Raw genomic sequence first — 22,087 nt, forward strand, 5'->3', positions numbered from 1 at the left:
CTCTTATATGCATTTAGCCTTGGTTTTTTGCCTTTGTTACATTAAAGGAAGCATAATACAATGTTTCTGTTAATTATAGTCTCTAGTTTACATTGATTGTATTTTCCCCCCAATACCTCTCTATTTTTAACATCTTGCAAGGTTGACATTCATTTGTTCTCCCTCATGAAAAAACGTATTTGTACATTTTATCACAACTGTTGAACACACTAGATTTCACTGAGTTATACAGTACCAGTCTTTATCTTTCCTCTTTTCTTCTGGTTTCCCACATGCTCCTAACCTTCCTCTTTCAGTCATATTCATAGTTATCTTTGTTCAGTGTATTTACATTGCTGTGCTACCATCACCCAGAACTGTGTTCCAGACCTCTCACTCCTGTCTTTTCCTATCAGTCTGTAGTGCTCCCTTTAGTATTTCCTGTAGAGCAGATATCTTGTTCACAAACTCTGTCATTGTCTGTTTATCAGAGAGTATTTTGCACTCTCCCTCATATTTGAAGGACAGTTTTGCCGGATATAGGATTCTTGGTTGGTGGTTTTTCTCTTTCCGTTTCTTTGATATATCACACCACTTCATTCTTGCTTCCATGGTTTCTCCTGAGAAATCTGTACATAGTCTTATTAAGCTTCCTTTGTATGTGGTGGATTGCTTTTCTCTTGCTGCTTTCAGGATTCTCTCTTTGTCTTTGATGTTTGATAATTGATTATTAAATGTCTTAGTGTGGGCCTATTCAGATCTATTCTGTTTGGGGTATGCTGCGTTTCTTGGATCTGTAAGTTTGTCTTTCATAAGAGATGGGAAATTTTCATTATTTCCTCTATTATTCCTTCTGCTCCTTTTTCCTTCTTTTCTCCTTCTGGGACACCCATGACACATACATTCCTGCATTTTGTTTTGTCATTCAATCCCCGGAGGAGTTGCTCATATTTTTCCATTCTTTTCTCTATCTGTTCTTTTGTGTATAGGCTTTCAGGTGTCTTGTTCTCCAGTTCCTGAGTGTTTTCTTCTGCCTCTTGAGATTTGTTGTTGTATGTTTCCATTGTATCTTTTGTCTCTTGTGTTGTGCCTTTCATTTCCATAGATTCTGCCAGTTTTTTCGAACTTTCGATTTCTGCCTTATGTATGCCCAGTGTTTTCTTTATAGCCGTTATCTCTTTTGCCATATCTTCCTTAAACTTTTTGAATTGATTTAGCATTAGTTGGTTCAATTCCTGTATCTCAGTTGAAGTATAGGTTTGTTCCTTTGACTGGGCCATAACTTTGTTTTTCTTAGTGTGGGTTGTAGTTTTCTGTTGTCTGGGCATCTGGTTTCCTTGGTTACCCAAATCAGGTTTTCCCAGACCAGAACAGGTTCAGGTCCCAGAAGGAAGAAATATTCAGTATCCGGTTTCCCTGATGGTGTGTCTTAGAGGATTGACACACCCTGTGCCTTTCTGCCCAGCAGGTGGCGCCTGTCAGCCTGTCACTCCCGACTGGTATAAGGAGGTATGGCCCGTGGCTGTTTTCCCCCAGGCTCTGGGGTCTAGTAGTAGAGCTTGGCACCACCTTCTTCCTCTTAGGGAAGATGCACCCCCTAGAGAGAGGTCATTTGCATATAAATAGATTCCTCATTTCTCTGACTCTGCTATCTCCATCTTTGTCTGGGTCATAGTGCTACAAGTTTAAAATGGCTGAGGCTTTCTCTACTGCAGAGTACTGTGAGCTGAAAACAGCTGAGGCTTTCTCCACTGAGTTGCCCAGGTTGAGAGAGAGAGAAAGGGGCAGAACGCACCCTTTCAGGGTCAGTCCACGGCCCCCAGATTCACCTGTTGGCCAGAGATAGCACCCAGTTCTTTGGGCTTCCTGTCTGAAGACAGATACATCCCCTGGCTCTCCAAGGTCAGTCGTCACCAAAAGCCTCTGTCTGTTTGTTGGGGATTCGTAGCTTGTACTGAGCAGTTAACATTTGTTAATTAAAACCCCATTTGGAGCTGGGCTGAGGTATATTCACTTGTTCAGAGAGTGCTGCTCTCTATCACAGTGAGGCTTTGCAGTTTAGGCTGCCATGAGTCATGGAGGGGCTCTTGGCTTGGGTCTGCAGTTTTTACTTACAGATTTAACACTGTGATCTCAGGCATTTCTCCCAACCCAGATTGTTGCATGGTGTGTGGACAGTCACGATTGTCTCCCAGCAGTTGTTCTCGATCTTTTACTAGTTATTCCTGGTTGTTTATTAGTTACTCTGGGGGGACTAACTAACTTCCACTTCTCTCTATGCCACTATCTTCTCCCTTCCCTCCATAGGGATATTTATTGTGTTCCTGTGCATTCCTTTTAGAGCCACATAGTATGGTGTTGTAAGAGGTACCTTGCATCATAATTTATTCATTGAGTCCTCTATTTATGGGCAATTGGATCATTTCTTGTCTTTTTCTATTACAAATATGAAAGGTACTATTAATATTCTAATGTAAAAGACCACTGCAGTAGCCTCCTAGCTTCTCTGCCATACAGCCTGTTCTTTACACAGCAGCTGCAGTGATGTATATCAGATGATTTCACTCAGCTCCTCAAATCTCCTAAAGATTTATTATCACTCATAGAAGAAAATTCAGAGACCTTACTGTGGTCTCCGAGGCTGTCCCTGTTCTCCCTCTCTGACTGCTTCTGACCTCCCTCCCACCTCCACTAGCCTCCTAGCTCTTCCTCAAACACACGTTTCCCTTAGGACCTCTAACCTCCTTTTCCTTCTGCTTGAGATTCTCTTCCTGACACCTACAGAGCTGACTCCCTCATTTCACTCAAGATTCTTCCTAAGGCTTCCCTCCTCACAGAGGCTGTCCCTGGCCACCCTGTCTATCATAGCCATTCCCATCACAGCCCTTCTCTGCCTCCCATGGTTTATTCATCTATATTCTGTTCACCCTGACAGGATGTAAGCTGCGTGAGGGTGTTCCAATTTGCTAATGCTGCTGTTATGCAAAATACCAGAAATGGATTGGCATTTATGAAGGGGGTTTATTAGGTCACAAATTTACAGTTCTGATGCCATAAAAGTGTCCAAACCAAGGCATCAACAAGAGGATACTTCATTGAAGAATGGCTGATGGCATCTGAACACCTCTGTCAGCTGGGAAGACACGTGGTTGGTGTCTGCTGGTCCTTTGTTCCTGGGTTGCATTTCAAAATGGGTTTCTCCAAAATGTCTCTGGGCTTGTCTCTCTTATCCTTTTCAGCTCCTGTGCATCTAAGTGTCAGGGTCCTCTCCTAGCTTCTCTGGAGCAAAGTCTGGGCTAGCATCTCCAAACATCTCCAAGCATCTCAAAGTGTCAGCAAACATCTCTCTGAAAGCCTCTCTCAGCTGCTCTGAGCTCCTTTTGTCTGTGTGCTCTCTTATAGGACTCCAGTGATTTAATTAAGACCCTCCCTGAATGGGTGGGGTCCACATCTCCATGGAAATAATTTAATCAAACGTTTCCACCCTAATCAACAGACTAATCAGTGCCCCCATAAGATTATATTAAAGAATATGGCTTTTAGGGGACATAATGTATCCGAATCAGCACAGAGGGCACGGACATTGTTTTATTCACTGCTGCATCCCGAAAGTTAACCTGACATATAATTATTTCTTGAGAGAATAAATACTGAGATAAGATTAGAGCAATGATTCTGCCCCAGACAGCAGCATCATAGCGGTTCTTCCATCACCATTTGTTGAAATGACAAGAAGCATCAGCATCACCTGTGAGCTTGTTAGAAATACAAATTCTGGGGTCCCATAGCTGACCTACTGAATCAGAAACTTTGGGGCTGGAGCCCAGCAATCTGTGTTTTAACAAGCCTCCAGGGAATTCTGATGCATGCTTGAATTTGAGAGTCAAACTATTTACTATATGGAACTTTTTCTATAAAGTTCCATATAGTAAATAGTTTGTAAATACAATCTCTGTCACAACTACTTAAATTCTATTGTAGGGTGAAAGGAGCCACAGACAGTACACAAATGAATGAGCATGGCTGTGTTCCAATTAAACTCTGTTTACAAAAACAGGTGTGAGCCAGATTGTCTCCTGTGTTAGAAGCTCACTATGTATGCAAGCCGTTCTGAGGGTGCAGCCACATCCTCAGGCCTTGCTGATCCTACTTCAGATCTATGATGTTGTTTGAGAAGAGAGTGGATCAGAGATTGGACGGATTAGCACAAATCTAATACTGTGAAGGACAGGGAAGTCAACTAAAAACACCTGCATTATAAGGCAGCCGTTCTCAACCTTGGCTGCCATTACAATCACCTGGGAATTTAGGAATCTTTGGGGGTGGGACTCAGATATCAGTATTTTTTAAAGCTTTCCAGGTGATTATCTAAAAAGAGTCAGGTGACTTATCTTCCAGTCAGAATGACAGTACTGAAATAAACTACTATTATTTCATCAACTTAAGATTCACCTTTCTGAATTAAAATAATTGAGAATAAAGCTGGGAACTGCTTTGATAAACACTTTGGGAAAATGCTTGAATTAACTTTGAAGATATATTACGGCGTCACCACTAGATGCTAAAGAGAGTTCTGCAGGTTGAAAGGGAAAGACAATAGACAATAGATTGAAGACACATGAAGAAATAAAGATCTCTGTAGTGGGAAACGACCTGGGTGGATGTAAATGCCAGTTTTATTGTGTTTTTGGTTTATAACTCCAGTTTTTGGTTCCTACAGGATCTGAAAGGCAGGTCCATAGAATGTAATGTTGGTACTCAAAATGTATAGACATGTGGTTTGCGACAGGAGCTGCATAGGGATGGGGGGATGGAGGGGTATCGGAACATACTTTGACTATGCTATTGAAGTTGAGTTGGTACCAAAGCAAACAAATTTGTTTTGGATTTGGAATGTTAATTTGAGCTCCATGGTAACTACAAAGAAAGTGTTGGAGAATATGCAAACTCATAGAGACAGAAATTGGAGTGTGGGTTGCTGGGGACGGGGAATTGGGAGTGGTGCATGATGGGTGTGGTGTTTCTGTTTGGGAAGATGGGAAGATTTTGGTTGTGGAGGGTGGTTAGGGGACTGCGGTGTTGTGAGTGTGATTTATCCCATTGCATGGTGTGCTGGAAGTGGTTGAGATGGGAAGGTTTATGTTGGCTATATGTTCTCATAATTAAAAAAAAAAATAGCACCTAAAGAGATGTGACACAGTTGAACGCAATACATTCTCCTAAATAGGATCTGGCAGAGAGGAAAGGAGGCCCAAAGGGACATTATTGGGACATAATGAAAAAGGTGGGATGGGACACTAAGCTTTATATCAATGCTAGATTTCTTGAGCTTGATAGCTACACTTAGGATGCTTATACAGCGGTGGATGTCCTTGTTCTTGGGAAATGTACGTGGCAGTGTTAAGTGTTCAAAGTGCATGATGTGTACAGCCTATACTTAGTTATTCAGAGGATGGACTGATGGTTAGATAGACAGATGGATAGATAAATGGATGGATGAATAGATAGATGAATGGATGGATGGAATGATATAGCAAATGTGACAGGATGTTGAGTTGGTGGATCCTGGGTATCTGGGGATATATGGTGGGGGTATGTTGGAGTTCTCCGTATGGGGCTTGTATTGTTTTTGTGGTTGTCCCATAGGTTTGAAGGTGTTTCAAAGTGGAAAGTTAAAGGAAAAAGAAGCGTACTATAAAATACTTCAAACAGATACAAGGAGTAGTACAATGAACCCCCATGTGTACATCACCTAGCTTCAATGGCCCTCAACTAATGGCTGATCTATCCCTGACCCATTCCCTACCACCAGCCCTGGATTATTCTGATGCAAATCCCAGACTTTGTAACATTTCATCTGAAAATGTTTCAATATGTATGTAGCTCTAAATAATTAGCACTGTTTTAACTCTTATCCTTGATATCATTATCACACCTGAAACTTTTAACAACATGAAGTCTTTATGTTTATAGGAAGATATGATAAGGGAACAGAAGATATATAATGAATATCTGGCACAGCGACGTGAGGAAGAAAAAGCTCAGGAGAAAGAATTGGACAGAATATTAGAGGAAGAGAAGGAAAAGAAGTTGGCTGAGGAGGACAGGGAGCTGAGACTTGAAAAGGAGGCAAGGAAACAACTGGTGAATGAAGTCATGTGTACAAGAAAACTTCAAGTTCAAGAAAAGTGTAAGGAACTGAATTATAACTATATTATAGTTTGGCCTTAATTCCATATAAATAGCAATCAAAATATCTGTTAAATAGGTACAATAGATTAGACACTATGAGGGATGTAAAAAAGGATTAAGCCAACCTCCCTGCTTTTGCAGGTCTCCTCTAATTGGTGACATGAAACATATATATATATATATATGAGTTTCATATCCCAGTGATTCTAAGCACTCAAGGGGCTGATGTTCTCAAGGTTAAAGGAACAGTATGTCCTTTGAATACTCCTTGTGCCTTAGTGATTATAAAGGAGAGTGAGAAGATGGGCACAGACACACATCTTCCCCTCCATCCTTTTATCTGTCCCTCTTTTCTTTCTGCAGGTGTCTCCATACCTCCATACCTTTGTTCAGGTGGTTTTCTCTGCCTAGGATGCTCTCGATCTTGAGAAAGTCTAGCTATCCTTCAAGGCCATCTCAAATATCTCATTTCTTGAGAGGCCCCTGCATCCCCTCGTTCAAAATAAATCATCTTTCCACAGTTTTCTCTGTGGCCTGCTCACATCTCTGTCTTAGTACAACACTGTATTCCCTCGGCTCTGACAACACTTGGTCACAGAAGGAAATGTTTGTTGAGAGGATGAACTGCCACCTCTGTGTCCAGCCCAGTGAACTGGAGAGGCAATGGGTGACAGATTTACTGTTAGGGTCCTATTAGATTTCGCACTAGTGGTCCTTGAAGAGAAAGCTTGTCATGGTTCCATTGATTAATTTTCCACTCCAGGAATCATAACAGCAGTTGAAAATGGCTAAGCCAATATTAGATGGAATTTTTAAAAATGGGAAGTATGCTAGAGGCTGAAAAGTTTCTGTATTCATCAGTGATAAATGTTTTTAGAAAATACTGTGAAAACATGGAAAATTTAAGTATTTGGGACCCTTTATAAACAAGGAAATGAAAGCAACCATACTTCCTCCTCCCAGGAATAACTGCTATTCACAATTAGTATATTTCCTTCTAGTATTTTTACTATGTGTTTGATTTTTACCCTCACAAATTAGGATCATATTTGTATATATGTTTTATATTTGCATTTTTCACTTATCGTAAGGATTTTTCCATATCATTTTCTTCAGTTATATGATTTTTTGATGGCTACCTAGAAATCCATTATAAAAATAGATAATTTTACCTAAACACCATTAATAGACCTCAAATTGTCCCCAGTCTTTTTATTATTTTTCCATTGAATGTTACTATAGTCTCTCTGTGCATAGGGCTTTTTTGTTTGTTTTGGTCATCTCTGCTTATTTAAGATAAATTCCTATAAATGGATTTTGGTACCAAAGATATATGCGTTCCATGTGTATATTAGCCAGTTGTATTTATTCTTTTTGAATTCTCTATTTATGTCCTTTTGTCCTTTTTTATGTTGGGATGCTTAAGTTTTTCTTATGGATTTATAAGCTTCTTTTAAATACTGATTTTTAAAACATTTATTTTATAATAAACTCTCTTTTTAAGATAAAGGCAATAGAACTGTATGTCCTCAAGAAGAGAAGGGGGAGAAATGTATTAGTGAATGGTAATCCAGTATGCAAAAGGCTGATTAAATATTTTTCAGTGAAAAAAGAATAAGAGAAAATTTGTGTAGATCATAGCCTACTTGAACCCTAACCCTATTCTTTCCTCAGTGGAGATAACTACTACCCTATTGATCTTAAGATCCAGCTGAACTGCTTCCCTATTGATCTTAAGATCCAGCCGAGTGGTTTTAAGCTCTGTGTTTCTGAAGACATTATGGCTTTGATGCCCAGAAAAATCTCAGGAAATCTTATCTGAAAAAAAGTTATATTTTAAGGGTATCATTTGGCAAACAATTACTTTTGTCTCTTTAGTGCAACGAAAAGCAAAAGAACAGGAAGAGTGTGCTATGGAACAGGAACGCATAAATGAAGGTCTCAAAACACTTAACCTTGAAGAAAAGGAGAATTTTGCAAAGTATGCTTTTTTTTTTAATTGTTATTTACTGCCTTTAAAAATGCAGTCTTTTAACATAGAGGACAGTGTGCCATAATTTATGCATTGTTTATAGTATTTTACATCAGTATTAAACTTTTCCTTCTAGAAGCTCAAAGCAGTTTATAAAATTTCATATAAAAATGAGAACCAGCCCTAAATCCTATGAAATAAGATTTTTTTTTTCCATGAAATAAGTCCTGATAATGCAGGGTGGCTAATTAGATTAGCAGAAATGACTTGTGGGGACAGGATTCCATGCAAATCTCCACAGGAGGATTTTTCCAGCCTCTCTGGGCTAGAAAACTAACATGCTCTGGGTGCTTTGGGAAATACTTCTGTTCTCTCACGAGACCCCTGGGCTAGGATTAGCTAGTGCCTCTTGGACCACCACGTTCAGGCTTAAGTGGAGGAAACAGACAGATACTTCCTTACAGCTTTTCTCAGACAGTAGGAGTTCCTTCCCACTGATGACGGTGTTATCCAGTTGAGATGCCAGTGTGGTAGAGGAAAGGGGACTGGTCACTTTCCCTGTGCCTGAGGCCCATCCCCTGACTCACCCACATTTGGTTCATAGAAATGAGCTCTTTTCTTTCTAGAAAAGGTGATTTATGTGCCTGAGCCTGTTGTGAGCTTGGAACACTAACAAAGTGTCTGAATTACCCTAATGATTTCCTGCTATTGCCTGGGCTCTGGAGGTCAGAGAGCTTTACACAGAGCAAAAAGGAAAACATTTTCTTCTCATTTTCAGAAAGTCGATTGTTGGACATTTGAGGGGCACTCAGTAAATACTGTAGTACCGCTGTTCCCTGCCTAACTTCTGAATCAACTGAGAGATTTAAAAAAAAGAAAAAAAATGGCTTAAAGCAATTTATGATGATCTCTCATGAGCCTGTGGGTTGACAGGATTCAGCTGGGTGGTTTTTGTAGCTGGGGCTCTCATCTGAAATTGTCAATGGGAATTACTACATGGGCCTCTCCGTGTGGCTTGGCTTCTCATAATATGGTGGCTGATTCCAAGAGGGAGAATCTCAACAACGAGCATTCCAGGAGACAGGAAGAGAAAGCTGCCGGGCCTGAGGACTGGCCCAACGTCACCTATGCCATATTCTATTGGTCATAAAAGCAGCCACAGGGCAGGTCCAGATGCAAGGGGACTGACGAATAAGCTCCATCTCTTGACCTCTTGATAGGGAAGTAGCTAGTTCACATTGCAGAATAGCATATGGGAAGGGAGATATTACCGTGGCTGTCTTAGGAAAATACAGTCTGCCAAAGAGGGATGTGCATGTTATCATTGTTATTCTTGATAAAAGTTAATATGAAAAATGTGGCTTATATATGCAGGAAATTGGACTTGTTAATACTGAACAGAATGTGGCAAACGTACCTACCCAGTTACTAGCAGTGCCAGACCATTGCAAGTCTCCCCTGCAGGGGCATGGCCCTTAGATAAAGAGCAGAGTGGAAACAGACAGACCAGTTTCCAAGAGGAAAAGGGAAAAGCAAAACTAAGCATGCTTGTTTATTATTTCCAGATTTACCATGAGAGAGTCATTTCTCCTCCCTTGGAGAGGAGCAAGCAAAGGGATAGACAGAGGCCAGAGGCAGTAAATATCATGAACAGGGAAGAATTAATCCCTTCCTACATCAATATTTGTTTTAAGATTATCCTAATTATTATTGTATAAGATACACATTACTGAGTTTTTCATCTATTTCTTTCCCCATCCCAATTTTAATGGAAATTTTAATTTGACTTCACAAATTATTCAAATTGTAATGCCTTAAATAAATCCAAATGCTTACTTTTAAAATTTTATATTTCAACATTTATAATACTTTAGACGCTGCAGTTTAGCCCAGGAATACAGGAAGCAATTGCAGATGCAAATATCCTACAAGCAGCAGGCCCGGGAAGCTGAGAAGGAAGAGGAACGTCGAGAGTTTGAAGCAGGGATAGCTGCAAACAAGATTTGCCAGGACAAGATCCAGGAGATCCTGACCAGCCATCAAGTGCTGCCCCAAAACATTCATCCCATGCGGAGAGCCTGTCCTAATAAGCTTCCACCATAGTCTCATAAACATCAATATATTTTCCCAGTCTTTTATTATTTTTGACTAAAGTATACTTGTATGTTCCTTTTAACTCATGAATGAACTGTTCTTTGTTTCTCTGAGCTTGTATAATTTATTGTATGTACTTTTCTTCCTTCAGTTAAAACTTGGTTCCTTTTTGTATTTCAGACTTACAAATCTGAATGATCAAGTTCATGTCACCCAGTTTTTTCCTGAGTTGCCCCCTTTGTCTCCATTTCTTATTCATTTTATTAGTAGCTGCCCTTTCTACAATCTGTCTACCCAAATGCCCATTTTCTCTTCTCTCTTTTCCCATACGCATAATATTGCAGGCTGAGCTAGAATAGCCAGCCACTTTTATTAACACACCTGTTTGGTCATTAAATATTTACCGAGTGCCTACTATGTGCCAGGCACTGTTCTAGATTATGGGACTTCAGCAGTGGACAGGACAAACTCCTTGCTCTCATGGACCATACATCCTAGTGAAGGAAAACAGGCAATAATTTTTGACAAGTGCTATAAAACAGAAAATGGCAGGAATACTATTTTGTTTTATATGTGATGGTCAGAAAAGACCTCTCTGAGTAGCTGACATTTGAAGAGAGATGTGAAGGAACCAGTCCTGTGGTTATTCTGGAGGAAAAATATCCCAGGCAGAAGAAATAGCCAGTGCAGGGGCCCTGAGGCAGAAGTCTACTTAGTGCATTTGAGGCATAGCAGGGAGGCCACTGGAGCTGGACTAGAGTGAGTGAAGAGGGAGGAGTAGAAGATGTAGTCAGAAAGGTAGTGGATGCCAGATGATGTAAGGGCTTCGAACCATGGTAAAAACTGGCTTTCACTTGGCTATAGGAAGCCAAGGTTATAGGGTTTTCAGCAGAGGAGCAATATAAGAGAGTTGCTGGCTACAGTGTTGAGAATAGAATAGAGGGAGACAGAAACAGGGGTGTCAGTTAAGCGATGCAATAATCCAGGAGAAAGGTGATGGTAGTGTGGCAGTCAGCCCCCAGGGTAACCCCTAATGATCCTCTCCTGGTATTCCTGCCCTTGTGTAGGCCCCCTCCACACTGAATCGTGGCTGGCCTGTCTGACCAGTGGAATTTTGCAGACATGACAGATGTAACTTCTAAGTTTAGGTCAGAAAAGACATTATGGCTTCCACTTTAATCTCTTGTATTGCTCACTCCCAGGGAAGCCAGCCTCTGTGTTCTAAGGACACACAGGAAACCCTCCAGAGAGGCCCATGTGGAGAGGCAACAGGCAGCACCAGCTTGCCAGCCATGGAGCAAGCCACTTTGGCAGCAGATCCTAAAGCTTCAGCAACAGTTAAGCCTTAAGCTGATTGCAGCCCTGGCTGACTTCTTGTCTGCAATTTCATGAGAGACTGAGCCAGAACTCCTCAGCCAAGTCGTTCTGGAATCTCTGAACCACAGAAACTGTGAGAGAGAAAATATGTATTATGGTTTTAAGCCACTAAGTTTGGCTAGGCAATAATAGATAACTAATTCAAGTAGCTTAGATCAGGGTAGTATCTTATCTATGAAGTGACTGATTTGGACTAGACACTCTCTCAAGTCCCTTCAGCTTTAGAAGCACCTCATTTTTTAGACAAGTAAAGTGAATCCCAGCGTGTCCTGTCTGAGGCCACACAGCTGATTAGTGGCACATGGGGCAGAACCTAGTAGGAAACTGTCTTGTTAAGTCAGTTTTCCAGAACTGTACCTACAAAGTAACGTCAGATAAAAGTCCCACATCTCAATGCTTGGAAGCACTAAGCTAATAACCTTCAACCCCTATCCAAATTGCAAATCTTAGAACTTTACAGAAAAGAATTGGCATTTGAAAGCATCTTAGGCTCACAGGGTGCTTGTCCCATTGATAACTTCACAGGAGACGTAAACTGAATCACTGCACCAGATGATGAATTCCCTGCCCTGGGTGTGATAAAATATGCTTTTCCAGTTATCTCAGAGGCTTTTCTATATAGGAAGCTATTCTTTTTATTAGATGCAATGCTCATCTACATTCTGAGAGGCTGTTTGCCCAGTTTATGTAAGGTAATCAAAATATCAGAACAATGGTTTATAGAAGGAAAAATATTTAGGCCCACAAGTAATTTATGGAATGTGCATGCGTAAGTGTACTTGATGGATTTGCACCAAAATGCTATGTTAGGAAACATAATGGTTTGGACAGAGACCACAAGTGATGGAAATGGAGTAAAAATAGCCTCATGATATACACTGAACAGCAAGCCTTAAAAAAGGGCATGTTGGTTGATTAAGGACGCTTGGATAACAAATTGGATTTTGGTAAGAAATGATAATGAACAAGTGCTGCACTGCACCAAGAGACAGGAGATTTCTTTGGGCTTCTGCTTCTTCATTAGCAAAATAAAAAAAGCTGACTAAATATTTGTAATGCATTTTTAAACTCTAAAAGTCTATAATGCATTGATTTTATCTTGACTACATGTTGCGCAGAGACAGTGAAGCAGAGTGACTAAAAGTATCAGCTCTGTAATCAGACTGGGTTTGAATACCATCTCTACCACTTAGTAGCCATGTGGCCTCAGCAAGTTTCTTAAACGCCTATACCTCAGTTTCCTCACATGTAAAATGGGTATAATAATAATGCTGTTCCCTCAAAGCATTTTCATGAGGATATAATGGGTAAATGCACAAAAAAGCAGGAGGATGGTGGGTAGTACGTGGTAAGCCCAATATAAAGTTTAGCTGTCATTACTGATCTTTTGTATTAGAACTAAAAGATAGAGGGGAATGTTAATCAGAAGTATATCAAAGTTAGAATGACTCAAGAAATGCAGTGCTGTTTATAATTGTACAAATTAATTCAAATTAACTGCTAACAGTGTTGCCAAATAGAGGCCTTGCTAGGTTTTAGTTAATAACTAGTTAGAGTGACTTGTTGTTAGCACACTGTTAATTTATATGCAAATAGAAGGTAATGAAGTTAGTGAAAATGCTTTGCTCTCTTAAGTAGATTGAACATAGTCTCTCCTTATCTTGTTCATGAAGTCACAACAGGTAAGTAGGGCCTGCCGGGGATAAGTTTTGTCAACTTTACAATTGTGACTACCTAAAATTCTGGGGTGGGGAATCATTCAACTGTGGGCTGCATCAAATGAAGTACAATGCAACAATTAAAGGAGGTGATTGTCCTACTGTCTTCTGCTCTGGACTGCATTTATTTAGTTCTGAGCATCGTATTTTAATACAAACCTGGCAAAATGAGGTCTGGGGCAAGTTGATGATGAAGGGTCTGGAGTGGAAGGACAAACTGGAGGTATTTGCCTGGAGAACAAATGGCAAGGGACAAGATAGTAGCCTCTAAATATTAGATTTAGAATACAAAGCTCCAGAAGCCAGAACCATAACCAGTGGGTAGCTTTTTCAGGAAAAATGCTTTTTTTAAAAAACTCTTAATGGAAGTACCACACACATAGAGAAACATGCACAAATCATAAGTGGACAGCTTGAAGAATTTTCACAAGGTGAATACACTGAATAACCACCACCCAAATGAAAAAACAGAACATCATTAGCATCCAGAAGCCTCTTATGCCCTGCTCTGGTCACTTTCCTCACAAGAGTGATCACTTGATTTCTAACACCAAAAATGTGTTTTCCCTGCTTTTGAGCTTCTCATTAATGAAAACTCAACGTGCAACTTCTGTTTCTGACTTCTTTTGCTCATTATTGTGTCCCTGACTCTCTCAAGCCCCAAGGATGCAACATCATTCTGTAAATGACTCTCAGACTTTGAAATCTAATGGAGTTTGTCCTGCAGGTTTTAGGAACTGTTTTGGTCCTGTTAACCTGTTTTCCTTGCTATTTCTCCTTATGGCAATGGGAATGTTTATCCTATGAATGTCCATCCTTTGTATATTGGAAGCACATAACCTGTTCAAAGTTTTGCAGCTCCACAGCTAGAGGGGAATTATGCCTTAGGACCGACCACACCTGTAATTGATTCTGATGGGATCCTGTACATATCTACTGTTACTGAAATGATTTATGTTTTTGTGGTATTGTGATGGGGTGAATGTATTTTGTATATGGAAAGATAATGTCATTTTGGGGTTCAGGGGGTGGAATGTACCAGTTTGAATGTATTATGTCCCCCCAAACTCCATTATCTTTGATGTAATCTTGTGTGGGCAGAGGTATCAGTGTTGATTAGATTGTAATTCTTTGAATGTTTCCATGGAGATGTGCCCCACCCAACTGTAAGTGGTGACTCTGATTGGATAATTTCCATGGAGGTGTTACCCCACCCATTCAGGGTGGGTCTAAATTAAATCACTGGAGCCATATAAATTGCGGTCGCAGTTGACTCGTCTGGGGGGGGGTGGCGGCCGGTTGCTAAATCCTAGGCTCTCAGGATTGCTCGGAGGGTACCGGCGGCGGGGGCTCTTTCCCGGAGGCGAGGGCGAGGCGGGGGACTGGGCCCGGTCCCCGGCGGAGGTGTGCAAAGTATGGAGGGCGGCGAAAAAGGAACAGGCGGGACACGGTTCTTTTAGGGTGAAGAAGCCAAGAGAGAGAGAAAGAGAGCTTTATTGGGGGAGAGTACAAGCTTATATCGGGCGGTTTAGAGGGCGGGGTAGCTGTAGAGGTTAAAGGCTTGGATTGGTTCTGAGAGGGCGCGGAGGTTGTTTGTCAGCTGGTGGGTGGCGCAAGGCATTTGGAGCTTGCGCACTAGTAGTAGGGGAAGTTGCATTGCAACGGGGGGGGGGGGTGAAGGGCGGTTAGGCAAGGGAGGCGGTCTTTCCCGGCAAGCTTCCTCCAATGGTTGATTTTGGGTGAGGAATCGGGGCCTGCCTCTGGCCTCACTTTCCCAGGCCTGGGGGGCTGTGGAGGGCGCTGTCACCCATGCCCACCACCCTCCCCAGGGGCGGATCCGGTCCCCTGGCCCAGGCCCGCCAAGTTGAAGCACGTAATCAGTGTCCCGCATTTCCCCCTTCTTTTCTAATTAAAGGAAGAAGCTTACCGGAGAGGTCCGCTAAGGGATGAGGGAAGGGGGAGGCCGGGGAGGGGAAAAGGGGTTGACGGTGGCTCAGCGAGGCTGGAGCTCGGCGTTGGTGTGGCGCCCGGGCGCTTGACAGAGGCCTTGCTGCTTGCGGGATGGATGAGGGTGGGGGGTTTAAAGTTGGAGGTTCAGAGAAGCTGGAGCTCGAGGTTGGTGCGATGTTCAGGCGATCGAGAAGGGCCTCGCGGTCGGCAGGTTGACCGGTGGCGGCGAGGTCGCGGAGGGTCGGTTGTCATCTCGGAGTAGGGAGCGTCAGAGGTGGCGAGTCGCTGGTACTGGACTTGTACGAACGAGGAAAAAATAGCATCCGTTTGTTTCCTTACAAGCTGGACAATTCTACGGATAATGCAGGGTCCTAAGGTGAGAGCTAGAATAATCATTAGTAGGGGGCCGAGGAGAGGGAGGAGGTATGGGAGGAGGGGGGTAAAGATGTGGGACCAATAGCTGGTGGCTTCACGGTCTCTTTTGCGTTGTTCCAGTCCCTCTCGGACCTTCTTTAGGCTGTCCTCGGCGAGACCTGTGGAATTGGCATATACACAGCACTCTTCTCCTAGGGCGGCGCAAAGGCCTCCTTCTTTGAGGAGGAGAAGGTCGAGACCTCGGCGGTTTTGGAGCACGACCTCAGAGAGGGAATTGACAGAATTTTTAAGATGGGAAATAGCGTCTTGTAGGTGACGAATGTCCTCGTCAACAGCCGCCCGGAGGTGAGTTAGGGCGGAGCCTTGACTGGCTAATGCAGCGATTCCGGTGCCAGCGCCTGCAAGACCTAGGAGGGAGGCAATCGTGAGGACGGTGATGGGTTCTCGCTTTTGCAGAGTGGCAGGAACTGCAGTTCTTTCCAGGCGGAGGAAGAAGTCTTCCTCGCTGTGGTATAGGACCCTAGGGATGAGGACAATTAGGAGGCAAGTTTCATTAGTTGTATTGAGGGTTTGCACGTTAAGGCAGGGGGTAAGTCCTGTAGAGGAGCAGAGCCATTGGGAGGAGTTATGAGGAATGAGAAATTTTGCAGAGCTGCTGGGAGATGAGTAGTCGGCGCAAGCTGTGAGGTTGGGAGAGTTACTTGAGCGAGGGCGGATGCACTTTCCTGTAAAGGAGACTGAATGAAAGGTTAGGGGGACGGCAGAGGTATTCCAATTACATTCCGAGGGGCTGTCCTCTGTGTTTTCTGAAAAGGAGAGGTTGGAGGCAACTGGCTCATACAGGGGGGAGGAAGTGGAGAGGCAAAGCCAACAAGAGGAGGTAAGATTGGGGTTGGAGGAATTTACTGAGTGAAGGCCGCTTGGATAAGGCTGAGGAGGGGAGAGGAGTAGCGAGAGGGGGGTAGAGGAGGTTGGGGTGGTGGTGTTGGCGATGCATTGTTTGCAGCTGAGGTGCGGCTGGTTGGAGCTGAGGTGCGGCTGGAGAGCTGTGGAAAAAGGGGGTTAATGACTTGGTTGAGACCTATGCCAGAGGGTGTTTTTAATGCAGTGTTTTGGCCTGGTTGGTTTGCAGCCTCTTTTTTTATGAGAATAAGTGATCCTGGGTCGGTTCCGTCCTTATAGATTCTGAAGCCCCAAGTTCGACCGGTTAACCAGGAAGGATCAGTGGGGAGTTGCACGGTAAGATTAAGGTGAGTGCAGGTACCTGTGGGTGGAAGGTGGGAACTGTCGTCCGTGCTGAAATAAACGGGCTCATCACGGGGTTTGCAGTTCCAGGGGGCCCAGCGTAGGGTAAGATAGTGATCAACGCTAGACGGCTTCCAACCAGTAGCTAGTGTCTCGCAGCCCCAATAGGCACAATAATACTGATTGGGGGCATTGCAATACGATTTTCCAGGGTTGGAGGCTGGGCACATATAATATTGGTGTTTATTACTGCCAACGGGAGGGTTGGGAAATAGATTAGAGGCGTTGACGAGAAAAGAAGGTCGCCCTGCGGTGGTATTGGTTTGCACAATTTTGGAATCTTCCCATCGTGTTAAGATCCATTTCCAAGGCTGGTGGGGGTTGGCCTGGGTGGAAGAGGCAAGAGCAAGCATGATCATTAGAAGGGAAGCAATGCTCGGGTGGGGGTTGTGGAGGTGTAGGGGGCTGGCTTTTGCCTGTCTATAGAGGCGTATAATTTCTCTGATTTCTTGTTTTTCCGGGGTTTCACTCGGACTGGGGTCCAGGCTCAGGTGTACTGTTGTCATCTGGTGCGTTAGGCTGCGGAGACGGCGGCGTTCTCGTCTCGTTGGACGCATGGTTGCTGGTGGCGGGCCGGATTGCCCTTCCTGGGATCCAGATTGGTTGTGCTGCATCATCTGGGAAAACACAAGCAAACCCACGCCCCTGGGCGAGGAGTGGGGAGGGACCAGTTGCGGTCGCAGTTGACTCGTCTGGGGGGGGGGTGGCGGCCGGTTGCTAAATCCTAGGCTCTCAGGATTGCTCGGAGGGTACCGGCGGCGGGGGCTCTTTCCCGGAGGCGAGGGCGAGGCGGGGGACTGGGCCCGGTCCCCGGCGGAGGCGTGCAAAGTATGGAGGACGGCGAAAAAGGAACAGGCGGGACACGGTTCTTTTAGGGTGAAGAAGCCAAGAGAGAGAGAGAGAGAGCTTTATTGGGGGAGAGTACAAGCTTATATCGGGCGGTTTAGAGGGCGGGGTAGCTGTAGAGGTTAAAGGCTTGGATTGGTTCTGAGAGGGCGCGGAGGTTGTTTGTCAGCTGGTGGGTGGCGCAAGGCATTTGGAGCTTGCGCACTAGTAGTAGGGGAAGTTGCATTGCAACGAGGGGGGGGGGGGTGAAGGGCGGTTAGGCAAGGGAGGCGGTCTTTCCCGGCAAGCTTCCTCCAATGGTTGATTTTGGGTGAGGAATCGGGGCCTGCCTCTGGCCTCACTTTCCCAGGCCTGGGGGGCTGTGGAGGGCGCTGTCACCCGTGCCCACCACCCTCCCCAGGGGCGGATCCGGTCCCCTGGCCCAGGCCCGCCAAGTTGAAGCACGTAATCAGTGTCCCGCATAAATGAGCTGACAAACAGAAGGAACTCAGTGCAGCTGTGAGTGACATTTTGAAGAGTAACCGAGAGTGACATTTTAAAGAGTAGCTACAGCCAAGAGGGATACTTTGAAGAATGCACAGAAGCTGAGAGAGTAGCTGCAGGTAAGAGACAGTTTGAAGATGGCCATTGAAAGCAGATTCTTGCTCTGGAGAAGCTAAGAGAGGACAAACACTCCACGAGCAACTAAGTGACATTTTTGAGGAACTGCAGCCTAGAGAGGAATGTCCTGGGAGAAAGCCATTTTGAAACCAGAACTTGGAGCAGATGCCAGCCACATGCCTTCCCAGCTAACAGAGGTTTTCTGGACATCATTGGCCATCCTCCAGTGAAGGTACCCAACTGTTGATGCATTACCTTGGATCCTTTATGGCCTTAAGACTGTAACTGTGTAACCAAATAAACCCCCTTTATAAAAGCCAATCCATTTCTGGTGTTTTGCATCCTGGCAGCATTAGCAAACTAGAATACATCCATATGATGAAAGACTATGTGATTTTAATTTACATGAAAATAATTAAAAGATGAACAGTATAGGTTAACACTAAGGTTATTTTTAGTTTTTTAAAAAAATTATTTTAATTATCAAAGTATCATAGTTTATGTTAGAGAATCATTCTGGATTGGGGGGCAGGAAAGAAATGTGGATGGAGCAGCCATACTTTCCAGTTATTTTCTAGTCAAAATTCCAAAAAGAGATCCTTTCAGAAATTTAAATAATTATAAGGGAATATTATGTGTACAAATTAGAAAACTTAGGGTGAAATCCTAGAAAAACACAGATTATAAAAAACTGAAACAAGAAGAAGTAGAACATTTGATTAGACCTATATCAGTAAAAATATTAAATTAGTAATAAAAATTAACCTTCCCACAAAGAAAGCCCAATCCTAGATAGCATCTCTTGTGAATTCTATCAAACATTTAAGGAGGAAATAATACCAATCATTCACAAACTCCTTCAGAAAATAGAAGAGGAGAGAACACTTTCCAACTCATTTTATATGGCCAATATTTTCCTGATGCCAGACCCACGCAAAGATATCACACTAGACCAATATATCTCATCCACATATTGGTAAAAATTCTTACCATATTCACAACTGGAAACAATGTAATGCACCATACTAATAGAATAAAGAATAAAGCCACATTTTCATCTCAATAGATGCAGAAAAAGCATTCAACAAAATTTAACACCTAAATTAGGAATAAAAGGACACTTCCTCACCCTGAAAAAGGACATCTATGAAAGACCTACAGATAACATCATAGTGAACAAATGAATGTTTTCCCTTTAAATTGGAAATAAGTCAAGAATGTCTACTCTCACTACTTCTGTTCAATATTGTACTGGATATTGCACTAACAAAAGAAATCAAATAAGAAAAAGAAGTAAAGGCACCCAGATTGGAAAGGAAGAAACAAAACTATCTCTTTTTCCAAATGGCAAGATCTTGACTGTAGAAAATCCTTCAGAATCTACTCAAACTAATAAATGATTTAGCAAGATCACAGAATACAAGATTAATACACAAAACTCAAGTGTATTTCTATATGTTAGCAATGAACAATACAAAAATGAAAGTAGAAAACAATTCACAATAGCATCAAAAAGAATAAATGACTTAGGAATAAATTTAACAAAAGAAGCACAAGTCCTGCACACTGAAAGCTACAAAGCATTGCTGAAAAAGATTAAAGATTTAAATGAGTGGGGAGATAAGAGTTTTTTTAAGAATTGGAAGGCTCATTATTGTTATATGGCATTTCTCCCAAAATTGATCTGTAGATTCAGGGCACTATCAATCAAAATCTCAGCAAGCTTTTTTGTAGAAATTTTCAAGCTGATCCTAAAAATTATATGGAAATTTAAAGGACCTAGAATAGGTAAACAATTTGAAGAAAAAAAGAACACTGTTGGATGACTTACTCTACTGATTTTAAAATTTAGTAATTGATTACAGTAATTACTATGGTGTTGTACTGGTGTAAGGATAGACAAATGAACCTGAGGAACAGAGTAGGGTTTCCAGGAATACATCCTTACATTTAAGGTCAATTGATTTTCAGTAAAGCTTATGAAGGATAGTCTCTTCAATAAGTTGTGCTGTCCATATGCAAAAAACAAAGAAAAAGAAAAATGAACTTAAACTCTTATCTCATACTACTTTTGAAATTTAGCTCAAAATAGATCACAGAGTTAAGAGCTAAAACTGTAAAACTTCTAGAAGAAAACATAGTAAAATATCTTTGTGGCTTTTGGTTAGGCAAAGATTTCTTAGATAATTCACCAAAAGCATGATCCATAAAAGAAAAATTTGATAAATTAGATTTCATAAAAATTAAAAATTGTTGCTCTTCAAAAGGCACCATTAAGAAAATGAAAAGATAAGCCTTGGACTGGGAGAAAATATTTGCAAATCAATATCTGGTTTGGACATGGTAATTTGAAAATATCTGGTAAAGAACATGTATCCAGAATATATAAATTACTCTTACCCTTCAATAATAAGACAAACAACCCAATTAGAAAATGTGGGGAAAGATTTGGATAGACATTTCAAGATTTGGATAGACATTTCACAAAACAAGATATCTGAATGGCTAATAAGCACCTGAAAAGATGCTTAACATCATTAGTCATTAGGGAAATGCAAATTAAAGCCATAAGATACTACATACACCCACTAGAATGGCTATTACAAGTGCTGACAAGGATGTGGGGAAAGTGGAGCCCTCTTGTTGGTGGGAATGTAAAATGATACAGCCGATTTAGAAAACCATTATTCAGCTTCTTAAAAAGTTAAATATGTACTTACTGTAAGACTGGGCAATCCGACTCCTAAGAATCTACCCAAGAGAAATGAAAATGAAAACATGTTCATACAAAGAAATATATGTGAATGTTCATGGAAGCATTGCTCATAACAGCCCTAAACTGGACATAATGAAAGTGTCCCTCAACTAGTGAGTGGATAAATAATATGTGGTATATCCTTCCAATGGCATACTGCTCAACAATAAAGGAATGAGCTGCTGATGCACTCAGCTTCAGGGATGCACCTCTAAAAACATACTAAGTGAAAAAAAGCCAGGGGAAAAATACTGTGTATTGTATGATTCCATCAATATGAAATTTCAAGAAAAGGCAAAACTATAGACGGAAAGCTGATCAGTGTGTGCTTGGCACTGGGTAAGGGAGTGGGGATTGACTGCCAACACTCATGAGGGAATTTTTTGGATGATGAAAGTGTTCTAAAAGTGGATTGTGGTGATGGTTGCATAACTCACTACATTTATTAAAAATCACATACCTCTTTGCAGGTTCTGCCCCATCAAGATGGCTGAGTAAAATGTTTCAGGGCACCGTCCTTCCACAGAATCTTCAAAAAACCAGCCAGAACTGGCAGAAACATCTATGAAAACTCCAGAAAGGAGCTAAAGGACTGTAGTAACAGGGCTAGTGCTAAATCAAGGAAAAGACTACGTAAATGCTTTAGGATCTTATGACACCTGGCTGGCCCCTCACACACCTATCCCTGACTGGGAATGCAGTTGGCTCCTGCTCCCAGAGTGGCTCCCTGGTCCCAGTTCTTGAGGGAGCAGAGTAACCCTCACGTACATGCTGGGAGCATATATGTGCGGTCCAATCTGACTGGCGTTGGCCTAAGGGACTTGCTGTCCCAAAACCTGCCCTGTGTGTACAAGGTGGCTCACAGCTCTCCTCCAGAAGGCTGTGGAAGACCAGCAGGCAAGTGGCTGCTTGGGGCATGGGATT

General features: G+C 42.3%; 1 protein-coding gene across 4 annotated transcripts in view; it reads left to right on the forward strand.

Annotated features, from left to right (window-relative positions):
- CFAP53 (cilia and flagella associated protein 53) overlaps nucleotides 1-14,316 on the forward strand; it is a 77,298-nt gene extending 62,982 nt beyond the window's left edge. For all 4 annotated transcript variants that reach the window (XM_037806250.1, XM_037806247.1, XM_037806249.1 and 1 more), the window contains 3 exons: nucleotides 5,953-6,169; nucleotides 8,050-8,152; nucleotides 10,018-14,316. In XM_037806250.1, the coding sequence (XP_037662178.1) occupies nucleotides 5,953-6,169; nucleotides 8,050-8,152; nucleotides 10,018-10,246 (549 nt within the window). In that variant the 3' untranslated portion in view covers nucleotides 10,247-14,316. The remainder of the gene's footprint in view (nucleotides 1-5,952; nucleotides 6,170-8,049; nucleotides 8,153-10,017) is intronic.
- Nucleotides 14,317-22,087: the final 7,771 nt, after the last annotated feature.

This window comes from Choloepus didactylus, chromosome 16, assembly GCF_015220235.1.
Source record: "Choloepus didactylus isolate mChoDid1 chromosome 16, mChoDid1.pri, whole genome shotgun sequence".
NCBI classification, from domain to species: Eukaryota; Metazoa; Chordata; class Mammalia; order Pilosa; family Megalonychidae; genus Choloepus; species Choloepus didactylus.